The 12736-nt window shown below is 29.2% G+C and overlaps 2 protein-coding genes across 2 annotated transcripts in view; one reads left to right on the top strand and one right to left on the bottom strand.

The window, feature by feature from the left end:
* The window catches only part of LOC109858938 (connectin-like), a 12246-nt gene extending 3903 nt beyond the window's left edge, over nucleotides 1-8343 (bottom strand). Inside the window, exons 1-2 of the mRNA XM_020436665.1 lie at nucleotides 8118-8343; nucleotides 670-1259 (exon numbers count right to left, since the gene is read on the bottom strand). Of these exons, the coding sequence (XP_020292254.1) occupies nucleotides 670-1250 (581 nt within the window). The 5' untranslated portion in view covers nucleotides 1251-1259; nucleotides 8118-8343. The remainder of the gene's footprint in view (nucleotides 1-669; nucleotides 1260-8117) is intronic.
* A 1514-nt stretch (nucleotides 8344-9857) lies between these two features.
* Nucleotides 9858-12431, top strand: LOC109858919 (protein-serine O-palmitoleoyltransferase porcupine). The gene is made up of 7 exons (XM_020436635.1): nucleotides 9858-9966; nucleotides 10322-10620; nucleotides 10715-10910; nucleotides 10993-11212; nucleotides 11344-11450; nucleotides 11538-11740; nucleotides 11848-12431. Exons 2-7 carry the CDS (start codon nucleotides 10395-10397, stop codon nucleotides 12285-12287), a joined length of 1392 nt encoding a protein of 463 aa, XP_020292224.1. The 5' UTR covers nucleotides 9858-9966; nucleotides 10322-10394; the 3' UTR covers nucleotides 12288-12431.
* The last annotated feature ends 305 nt before the right edge of the window (nucleotides 12432-12736 follow it).

Here is a 12736-nt window from a genome sequence, read left to right on the forward strand (position 1 = left end):
GCTATTGAAGCGGCATTCATAAAAATGGACCGTGCGCAATTGCAGACGGCATGCTCGCGCTTTCGGAATAGGATTGAAGCGGTGATCGAGGCGCAGGGTGGATACATTGAGTAAAATGTCTCAGAAAAGATCCCTTAACCCAGCTATAAAGCAGTCTATTTATGTTTTTTCATATTTTCTGTAATAAACAACTTTTTCGAGAAAAAAATTTTTGTCCGGATTTAAGTGGCGGACCCTGTATTTAGTTTACTTTGATGTACAATCTTTTTTCTAAATTGTATATTCTCGACATGTTACACTTTTTTGTAGAACAGACTGTATCAAGAGTAGTTTTTTGTTTGAATATCAACGATATAATGTTTTAATCATATATTCTTTTTGTTATTTTAATTTTTCTTCAATTTCTAATGTACTTATCGTACAAAAAGAAAAACAATGAAAAATTATATTTTGTCAAAATATGTTACATGATAAATCCGTGACAGTTGTCTCTTCTTAAATTAATAAAAAAAAAAAGATATTTACACATATATACAATTTGTCAAAAGTTTCATATTTGACCCAATATATATCACATTGTTTTTGCATCTGACGTCAAATAAATGTAAATATAAATAAATAAATGTTTTTCTCTATTAGAACTATTAGAACTGTTGACTCTTTTCATACCTATTAATTTCAGATATACGGTTTTCGTCGAGATCAATTGCAGCAAGATTTTTCATGTTCTCGAAAGCGTACTTATGTAGCACAACTATCGTGTTACGTTTAAGACTGATCTCCTGGATACTGACGAGATTGCTAAAAGCGCGCTCGGCAAGTTCGTCGAGCTTTGCATATCGGAATTTGACAACGCGCAGATTGTTTAACTGGCGCAACATCTGACTGGGTACATAGTCAAAACTATCGTTGGACCGTACCGTGAACATTAATTGTTCAAGATAAGGTTGTGACGTAAAATAATTCCATATAGAATTGCTGTGCTCCAACTTTTCCAATATCAAACAACTGGCATTAATTTTGGTGGCATTTTGCACGTCAATGTTACCGTTGATAACAGTAGTACAATAGCAGATTATCGGCGTATATCGGTTTTCGATATTACAAATATCCACTTCCTTCGATTCTTTTGTTTCCTTGCTGATGTTTTTTTTATTGCCATGCGATTTCGAGGCTACCGAATATGATGATACAAATAAAATTGCTACTAATAATTCAATATTGAAGAAAGTGTACAGAGACGATCGCATTATGTAACCCTAAAACAGAAAGTTTCATTATTGAATGTTGGGAATTACAGCACAGTAATCTATACTTAAATGACTAAATATACACAAAATAAGATTATAATAATTATGATTATAATAATAATTCATGATATTTATTAGTCTCATTAATAACCCGGTAAAAAATATATTTTTACTATATTTTTAGAAAAGTTTTGATATATAATATATCATATATACTTATACACAAATTGAAATAATTATATCTAATTATGCAAATTTATATGTCAAATATGTCCATACAATTTTATACACGGAGGATTTCTTTTTTTAAGAGAATGGCTTCAGAGATATTTTATATCAAATTACAAAATAACTCTATTAGTATCGTGTCAGATAAAAAAAAAATTATATAAAACTATATTTTTACTATATCTTTAAAAAATTTTTGATATATAATTATATATATACTTATGCACAAATTAAAATTATTATATCTAATTATGCAAATTTATATGTGTGTGTGTGTGCCGAATATTCCATACAATTTTATACATTAAACATTTTTTATCGGGGCGTATTCTGTACATATATGTGATACATATTTATTATTTCAGCGTCTCGTTTCAAGTTTATATGTACATACAGTTGTAACATACATTTGTAACATACAGTTTTCATTGCATGTTCATTGTATGTACAATGTACCTATCAATTACCCCCGTCAATGGTTTATATTCACATAGTAGGCACTTTCGATATTGATCAACTAAGAGTTTCACGATAATGATAGTTCACATGTATGCCCGCACAGGCAATGAAAAGAAAATTACAAAGTTTGAACCACGTCCATATAATTGCAGCAAACTATATACAAGTGTGTAAAAAGAGAAGGGAGAAAACTCACCTTATATATATAGAAACAAAGTAGAAACTAACGCTTTATATTTGCACGTATATACACATCAAAAATTTATATATTGTAGTATTGACTATATATATAAGTGTAAAAGTTTTTAGTAGTTTTCGTGAATTTAATAGAAAAATAAAGACCAAATAATTTGATTAAATATGATTTATTAAATAATTTATACATTTTACTAAATAATTCTTATTTCTATTATCTTTTGTTGTTGAACTTGATAGAATAAATAAATCGTTTTTAATACAATTGCTTAGTCCATTTATCTATCAGAAAATCTATCAAAAATTTTGCGTTAACTTAATGTTTGAAAAAGTGGAAAAGAGATTTTAGAGAGTTTGTAAGTTTATTATCATTGTTGTGTCAAATTGTAAATGTTGATCGTAAATGTCACAACGCGTGACATATATCTTAAAATTGTAAACTTTCTTTTTCTTGGAAATTTTATTAATTTTAAGAAATAAAGATGAAAGGCTTAGATGTTTAAAAAACAATTGAAATTGTGAAAAGCCTTAAAACACTTTATTAATTTTCGTTAAAAATTGGCAACTGATTCGCCATCGTAGGCATTTCGCAAGCAGCCATTTTGAAAGGTTGAAACCGCCGCCGACAGTTTCACGCTCCGATCGGCCTAATGAAATTTTGTTAGGCGTCCCCTCGTACTGCCATTCGCCATCGGCTTAATTGTATAAATATTAGATTATGCGTGGGGTTCTCTCCGGTCGGCGGCTGGTAACGTAATTTTGAAATCTAATGCAAACTTTACATTTCAATAGACAAATGCGTATATATGCAGAATATAAATTTGGAAATGCATTAAAGCTTAATTTTTGGTTTTTGTGCGTGGAACTAATAATATTTCGAAATTAAACGCGATGTGATGAAATCATAAAAAAGTCTCAAAGACGTGTGAACTACGTTTAATAATTTTATACACAATAATAACAATATTTATTTGTTTATTAAATTTGTTTATAATATAACAAGACTATTTCAGTAGTCTCAAAGTGATATACGAAAAAAGAGAAGAATGTGATCTTTGTCATATTCTATTATTTCCTTCGATCTGTGGTACAGGAAAAGAGAAGGCGTGACAGACGTCGATTTATATTGAATTACAAAAGACGAAGAATTAGTGTTCGGCAAACGCAACTAAAGCTAGGAAATTAAATTTCCTGAGCCCAGATGTTTCATCAGCTTTTCATAAACAGACTGTTAGCCTGGCTCAACCTTCTATTTGATCTAGATAGAAAATTTAATTTATTATGCGATTGCTTCCCAACAAATTGTTTCTATACTATTGGATACTTCTTCTGCATTTTTTCTTTTTACAAAATAAACCAGAATAAAAACACTGCTGCTACAAACAGAGGACAATGTTAATCTACTATCTCTCCGTGTGTGCAGGCTCTTGTCTCTCCTAAAAATTTATATTTGTAATATTTTTGAAAGACAAAAAAAAAACAGTTTTTACATCTTCTCATTTTCAAACAAGAGTAATGATTTTTAAAAGCGTGCGACATTTGCTACATATGCGCAATAAAATTGAGATTCGTCTTCTCTCTATCTCCCCTTGAGAGAATAAAAGAAATTAAAAGGGGTTCATACAGAATCTAAACCTGGTCTATATAGTACTGCATTGTCCAAGCTCAAGTCGCACATCGATTGTGTTGTCTGCGATTATACTTCATAGTTCGCTTGTGCGATGCTCGCTCGCACGACGCATGCAAGTTTAATCTTGTGGAAGTAACATAAATGCATTGAAGAGTACGTACCCCTACCCCATAGTGGTGTCTCTGAATAATGCATTTATGTATACTCCGTGTCGACTATTTGAACATGTGTTAAGTATTAATAAAATGTGATAGTTTGTAAAATAAACTATTTTTTGTGCACGATCAATGATTTGAATCTGCAAAGCTACACCGAAACAATTTTATTCTTGTATTGAGGATATCCCACTTACTTTAAGTATATTTTATATACTAAAATAAGCGCCACAGAGAGTTTCTTATTTTAAGAGGAAAATCCTCTAAATAGTAATATTGATAAGAATATATACTAATTAGAATATAAAAAGCCTCTATAGAAAAACATATATATCTCACTATCAAAAAAGACTATATTCTTAAATTAAGAATATATTCTTAAATAATAAAGAATATATTCTTAATTTCAGAAGAATATCAGAAATTAATATATAATATATTCTGATTAATATCAGAAGAATATTATCTAAAATCTTTAAGAAGATTTTTTAAGTATAAAATCTTCTACTTACAAGAATATAATTTTTTCGGTGTATACAAGAAATTTTCGGTAAACTCAATTATTCTTACAAAATTACAGGACAGAGAAAGAGAAAAGGACAGAAAAAATGAAAGAAAGAAAGAAAGAAAGAAAAAGAAAGAAAGAGAGAGAGAGAGAGAGAGAGAGAGAGATTATTCTAGTGTGTGTTATGTTTTATTCATATAACTAAGTTTTATATACTGTGTGTGAGATTTTGTATTTATTTCGAAACATTTAACATAAGTCTCGGTAAAAAATTGTTCATATATACTTATACACAAATTAAAATAATTATATCTAAGTATGCAAATTTATATACCGAATATGTCCATACAATTTTATACATGGAAAATTTTTTACCGGGGTGTTACACTATCATTAGATAATATTTTAACACTATTGTACACAGCTTTGTTAGGGCAAAAATTCTAATTTGAATATGTCGAGATTATAATAGTTTTTATCGTAAGCCGCCAGACTTTTGTAACGACAGCATGATTCTAGACAAGTCTATCGCGTTTACATAACATATGTATTTTATTGGTTAATTGTTTTAGCTTTTTATCTTTTATAACTCATATAATATTTTAATTTTTTCACCGTAGTAGATACATATTTTTATCTGTTTTAGCGTATGTAAATATGCGCTGTTTTTGCACTAATTCTTAAACAATCGCGTATACACACATGCGCGCGCGCAGGTGTGTATGTGTGTACGCGTATATATATACATAGCACAGAAAGATTTTGTGTTTCGGCCAATAGGTTTTTTTTAATTAAACATTTACAAGTTAGAGAAAATAAAGACTCCGAAAGAAAAAGAGATCGTAAGTACATATGTTACAAAAGTCGAGTAGAGCACTCATGGTCTACTGCTCAAAACCACTGTTGTGCCAACACGCAGATGTTAAAAAGAGTACTAGGTGACCATATGGTGTTGACCGCGTGATTAAATTCAAATGCTATTCAGATCTCAAACGAACTTTAGCTTACATTTCATGGTACAATACATTTTTTTGTAGTTTCCATATCAAAAAACATCTCTTATACGATTTTGTTGAATTATTTTTTTATAATCAAATTGAAAATGATACGCCACAGAATAATTTCTGAAATAAACATAGCAAAGCACACAGAATATAACCGATATATATATATATATATATATAACATAACATACATATAGTAACATTTAATATAACTGGTGACATATTATACCAATGTTATATTTTTGTTAATAAGTCTATCGTATAAGTATTATATTCCTTTGTTGTTTATCAGTTACAATAAAATCCTTTTTTGTTACATTAAATCAGTTAATTGCATCGTACATAGCGTTGGTGTTAAGCAGCAGCTTTTTCCGCAATTAAGTTTGATTATATAAAACAATTCAAAACTGGGGATTCAGTGAACCGAAGTGAATACTTGGTAACGTATTTGAAATATCTGTTTCGCGAGACTCCAATAGACATCAGTTTTCTAATATTTCTATTAGTCTACCTAATGTATGATTATAAACAAGTGGATTAAATAAAAAATTTTAAAAAACTAGGAAAAAGTTAAGAAAAAATAAAACTTGTTTAAATTTTATTAAAATAAAGTTAGTTACTTTTATTAATAGAATTGCTTAATATTTTGTAATAAATATTTAATCAGTATAAACTTATGTAATTAATTAATGTCTACAATTGTGATAACAATGTAATAACAATTTAATAAGTAATGTAACATCTTAACCTTGTTATAGTGTTGTTATAAAGCTACAATTTTCAATGAGTGAGAAATTAAAATGTATACCTCTTTCATATTACTTACGTTTTATTTAACATATAAATTTAATATACTTGTTACACATTATCGGTTACATTTTGTTATATTATCAAGACAATATATACTAATTACATAATTGTTTGCTCTGCAGTTTTATATATGTAAAATATAACAACAAAATTATATCATATATTATCTTAGGCAGTCCAAAACACTAAAAAACATAAAAAACGATACTTTTTAAAGTCATTTTTTGTGTAACGCAAAAAGATATCTAAAAATGTCTTTTCACTACACGCGAAAAATCCGTTTACAAATTCTGTTATCTAAAAGATATCTTACAAAAGATAAATCTATTATTTTATTTGTTAAAAATCTAAAAATTCTTCAAAGATAAAACAGTTTGCTAGGTACTTTAATTTGTAGTACAACATGTACACTATAGTAAATATCTTTTGTTTATGGTTATCACAAAATACAAAATGAAAATTATTGCAGTGTATTTTTGAAGAATGTTTCATAAATTTATATATAAAACAAATTTCTCACAAAAGAGACATATTGTTTTGCTACAGCTTCTATAAATACTATTATCATTTTTTGATTTAACACAGCTTTAACATAATTATTACACGTACTCTAAAAATGTTATTCTATAATATTTTCTTAATGTTATATGTAATATAACGTTGTTTATATTATATAAAATTTTATTATAATTTTATTATAAATTTATTATAATTTTATTATAATTTTATTATAATTTTATTATAAATTTTATTTTTATATATAATATAAACAACGTTATATTATATACTATACTAAAATGTAGTTTAAAAATTAACTAAGAGTTATTTAAATGTTATTTAAATGTCTTGATTATCTTAGAGATTAGATCTACAAGATAAAACATTAATAAGATGTGACATCTTTTAGTCATTTTTTTGTCGATTATGTGCTATAAGTAAAATATGTAAAGAATAAATATATGTCTGCGCAAAAAATCTATCTACTATCTTTTAGTTATTTATGTTATTTTTTAGATATTTATGTACTGTCTGAGTATTTTGTTGCAGTAACAGACACAATTTTGTATTTTGTCGATTTCCTAAAAATATATAAGATATATTTTAAGATATAAACCTATAACACAATTATATATGTTACACGCGCATTGAACGGATATTTATCATTAAAAATGAAGTATAAATACAGATCTTATATGAAATAATTTTATTCTATATTTTCGACTTATGTTTTCGAGAAGAATCAGTCTTTTTTCAATTATATCTAAAGTATATCATAAGTACCCGGTAAAAAATTTTCCATGTATAAAATTGTATGGACATATTCGGTATATAAATTTGCATAATTAGATATAATAAGTTTTAATTTGTGTACAAGTATATATGATTATATATCAAAAATTTTTTAAAAATATAGTAAAAATATAGTTTTATATAATTGTTTTATATAATTTGTATCTAACATGATACTAATAGAGTTATTTTGTAATTTGATATGGAATATCTCTGAAGCCATTAACTTAAAAAAAGAATTTCTCCGTGTATAAAATTGTATGGACATATTCGGCATATAAATTTGCATAATTAGATATAATTATTTTAATTTGTGTATAAGTATATATGAAAAATTTGTTACCGGATATATTGTTATCCTATTACTGGTTTATTAGTTTTTGCAAAAAATATCTCTTTAAATATCTTTTTTCCGTAAATAGTTAGAACTCATATGTTATTTTTATTCTAAATATTTTTTCGACTAAATTGATTAAAATTAAAATCGATCTTTATATATAAAATATTACTTAATTCTCAAAAAAACAAAATATATAAAAAATATAGAAAATATATTAAAAATATATAAAAATATATATATAAAACTCTTACCAATCGTTAGCAGAGTGCAATCACAACTTAAAGGATCAGTTTTACAATATCAAATCTCACTTTGGTCACTTACACATTTGATATTCACCAAATATAAACCACGATCTTAGAAAGAAAAATATATATGTTCGGTTTTAATTCTTGTATCTAAAATCTAAACTGTAACACCCGCGTTTTACCTCCGGCTACGACGCCAAGAGAAGTAGTGAAAGTGGGAGAAATGCTATTGCTGTACTACAGTATACACAGTAGCGCAGCTCTCTGTCGGTACTTTTGATGCTCGCGTATAGATAGAAATGAATGCACATGCGCGACGCTGATGTTTAACCAATAGCACAGTGTACATAGGCTGCTTTCTTTATAGGAGACACAGGCTGCGGTTCGTTTCAAGCCTCTTGCACAATGCGAGGGAATAGTGATAGCGATAAGCAATAGACACAGAATTCCAACTCGTCGGAAAATTTATCGCTATTGCTTATTTCGTTTTTCTGATCTGCATTGATACATGTGTATTTTTGTATGTTAGATTTCGCTGTTCCTATCGTTATTTATGAATATAAACTCTTTAAAATTGGTGTTATTTCTATCGCTATCGCTATTCCGTCCATTGTGCAAGAGGCTTAAGGGGCTTAAGGGGCTTCACGCTTAAGCGCACATTTATCTATAGTATATATGACATATACTATAGATAAATGCGCAATTAAGCATGAAACGGACTGCGCAGCCACAGTCGACACAAAAGTCATTCTGTCTTCGTTCAGTATTCAGTGAGAAACAAAGACAGAATGACTCTTGTGTCGACTTGTGTCGACTGTGTCTCCTAAAGAGCCGTCTACAATGGAGAGTTTTAGGCCGTAATAGTAAGAAATTGACCAATCACAGGCGAAGTACAGAAGAATAATCGATTGTGATTTGTCAGTTTCTTACTGTTACAGTCTAAAACTCTCCATTGTAGACGACCCTTAAAAAGAAAGCAGCTATTGGCAGTACTGAAAAATCTATAATATATGTGACGTCAATCTATAGATTTTCACTACTGCCAGTAAAAAACGAACGCAGCCATAAGCTGCGTTCCGTTTCACGCATATTTTGCGCGCATTTATCTATACTATACGTGACGTGTACTATAGATACATGCGCGCATATGCGTGAAGCAGAACGCAGCCATAGTCTTTGGGTGCGTTCAGACAACTCAACGGTTGAGAGATCATCACTTATGATAGGACTATTCTTCAAAATCTGCTGCGGTTCCAAAAGTGATGATCCAATCAGAAGTGATTATCTCTCAACTGTTGCGCAACTGTCGAGTTGTCTGAACGCACCCATTCTATTTTCTTTAAGAGCCGTCTACAATGGAGAGTTGTAGGCCGTAACAGCAAGAAATTGACAAATCACAATCGATTATTCTTCTGTACTTTGCCTGTGATTGGCCAATTTCTTACTGTTAGGCCTGTTCTACAATACAGTCGTAAGTCGTAAGTCGTAAGAAATTGACCAATCACAGACGAAGTACAGAAGAATAATCGATTGTGATTGGTCAATTTCTTACGACTTACGGCTTACGACTGTATTGTAGAACAGGCCTTACGGCCTACAACTCTCCATTGTAGACGGCTCTTTAGGTTGCTAACCACTGTATTTAGAGGTTGCTAACCACTGTAGTCGGAGAACGTCCTTAACCTCTGTTTTTAATTTCTAATATTTTCTCTATTGTGCTTAAGGCCCTAAATATTTTTTAATAAATTTTAAAAAATAGAAATTTCTTTTGAGAAAGAATGGACACAAATGTTTTCTACAAATCCGGAAAATATTTTGCTCAAGGTTATTCACGTTTGATGATATCGAATCGGTAAGTTGTATGCATTTATGAGTGATGGATTCGAATATTTTGAATCTTTCAAATCGTATGTAATATTATAAGTACACAACAAAACTTTTAAACTAAAAATACTATCTTTATAATGAATTTTCAGTGCAAGTTGTGTATATAAAGTGTCATAAGAAAATTTTTCACATTTTTATACTTTAGATACTTTGATTTAAATTGTTTACAAATTTTTTTACACTTATATAATTATTTTGTTTTATTTAAAAAATAAGGTTTATATCACGCATAGTTCCAAGTTTGCATATAAATTACATATGTGTATGTTTCTTTTTTTTATGTTGTGACATTTCTAGAAGATCTGTTATGTTTGTTGAAGGAACAGGCTAAACACACGCAGAATCAATTTTATTGTGCTATGCTAATTGAATATTGGATTCTCTATTGCTGTGATGGAAGATGTAGGCGCTACCATTTTCTACGACGATGAAGATGATTGCATGGATTATGAGTGTCTGCAAAACAATGCGGAATATGATTACGACTATGTGGACATGGAGAAAGAAACTCTCCACGAGTTATATCAGAATTGTCTTAGTCCTAGTCTATATGGTACAGGATATTACCTGTTACCTTTATTGGGTAGCACAATCTTGTTCAGATTGTTTGTTCTTACTCGTACGATTCTTTTCTCTTCTACATTATAAAACTTATATACTTCTCTCCTTTTATTAAGTTTATTCACGATTACAATGAGTCTTTGTTATTTCAGAAAAATACATATCAAACTGGATATTTCACATATTATCTGCAATCTTAGGCTTGTTTGTTATCGAGTATTATGTACAGGAATCCTTTCCTGTAGTGATAGCATTTGTTTTATTATCCTATAGTATTTTATATATGCCAGAGAAATGGCACGGCAGTGTGAGAATTTTTATTCCATCTTTAGTGATACTTGCATATTGGTATGCTTACTTAACAAATAATACAAATTTTCTCATTGCATTATATATTAGTGAATAAATGATATTTTCACATGTTGTTTAGTGAATGTTTGATGCAACCAATTGTATGGCACAAAGTACGCAGTGTCATCATGATCATGGCAATGAAGGCTATTAGTGTGGCTGTCGATACACATGGTTCGAATAGCAATGTGCCAGATTTTTATAGCTACGTGGGTTATATGCTCTGTAGTGTAACATGTATTTTTGGACCATGGATATCATTTAAAGATTACTTCTCGCTGCGTTACTTTAATACTCAGGTGCGTCGCTGTCAATTTTATTTTACTACTGCTAAACAAGAGATTTTTTTCTAAATTGATTAAAAAAGAAAATTAGTCTTTTTAAATGATAAAACTTTCCCACGAGAGTGAATAATGAAAATCTATTACAGATAAAATGGTCGATACTATGTGGTATAGGATACATCTTTCTTTCTCTTGTCTTCCTAAGCATTTCCAACTGCTGGACAGAATGGATATTTGTGGATAACTCTTGGAAGTGAGTACATGTTACAATTTATAATATCAAAATATTTGTCTAATATTTAAAATCTTGTTTAAAAAAGTTAGTATCCTCACATTTCAGATGGTTGGTAGCATATAAAGATGCGTTATCTTTCCGATCGTCCCACTACTTCGTTTCGTATTTAGCTTCGGCGCTATTAATTCTGAGCGGATTCCCCGTTTCATCGTCAACGATAGTCAAGCCGTTGAATATCGAATTCCCAAGATCGCTCGTTCAGGTTGTCGTTTATTGGAACATGCCTATGCATTTCTGGCTAAAAACTTGTATGTATAAAAAAAATTTATATATTCAAAAATTATATAAATATTTTTTTCTAAAGTGACAAAACGTTATAGAGTTTGGGATGTTTTATTTTTTTTTTTTTTCATAGATATCTTCCGTCCTGGTATTAAGAAGTTTGGAAAATTTGGCGCAGTAACCATCACATATTTGATAAGCTCTCTTTTACACGGATTGAACTTCCAACTGGCATCGGTGTTACTTAGTTTAGGGTTTTATACATACGTAGAATTTCAACTCAGGGCTATTCTTGCCGATACTTTTGACGCATGTGTCGCGTCTAAAGAGTGCGTTAAGCAAAAATGCACTCACAAGTACAATTCTTACAATTCGTTCGTGTTTGTAACAAATCTGATATTTGCCGGATTGGCAATGTTTCATCTAGCTTATCTAGGTCTCATGTTCGATACGTCCGACGTACAAGAAACTGGATACAGTTACAGTCATACCATTAACAAGTGGACTGAACTCGGATTTGCTAGTCACTGGATAGCGCTGGCCACATACTGCGTATATTTTTTAATTAAATAACTAATTTTATATATATATATATACAAAATACAAAAGTATTTCGTAAAACAATTTGTATTTTAACGCATTTTTATAGAAAATAAATCGACATACGTACACAAAGCAAAAATGTAGATTGTTAAACAATCCTCTTTGTTTATAAAGCTTAAAAGGATGTAAATAATATAATAGGATAAATTTTTCATTGCTTTTATATAACACATTTAAAAGATAAGTAAAATACATATTCTTTATTATTTTAGTGTATAACGCAATATATATAAAGTTCACTGGGTGATTTTTATATGTATAAAGCACATTTAATATTTTGTGTGTAATTATAAAAAAAGTTTTTATAAATTGTGTAAGTATATGTAACTATGCATATGTAGGTATGTATCTATGTCATACGTACGTGTATATATGTGCATATGTGTTATTTATATATACAGTATTATATATAATTGATT

Source organism: Pseudomyrmex gracilis, unplaced genomic scaffold (assembly GCF_002006095.1).
Source record: "Pseudomyrmex gracilis isolate BER0280 unplaced genomic scaffold, ASM200609v1 scaffold_230, whole genome shotgun sequence".
Taxonomy (NCBI): domain Eukaryota; kingdom Metazoa; phylum Arthropoda; class Insecta; order Hymenoptera; family Formicidae; genus Pseudomyrmex; species Pseudomyrmex gracilis.

Coding starts and splice junctions, on each gene's coding strand:
- LOC109858919 (XM_020436635.1), top strand. CDS start 10,395: ATGGAAGATGTAGGCGCTACCATTTTCTACGACGATGAAGATGATTGC. Junction 10,911..10,992: donor TTAGTGATACTTGCATATTG/GTATGCTTACTT, acceptor CATGTTGTTTAG/TGAATGTTTGATGCAACCAA. Junction 11,741..11,847: donor GCATTTCTGGCTAAAAACTT/GTATGTATAAAA, acceptor TTTTTTTCATAG/ATATCTTCCGTCCTGGTATT.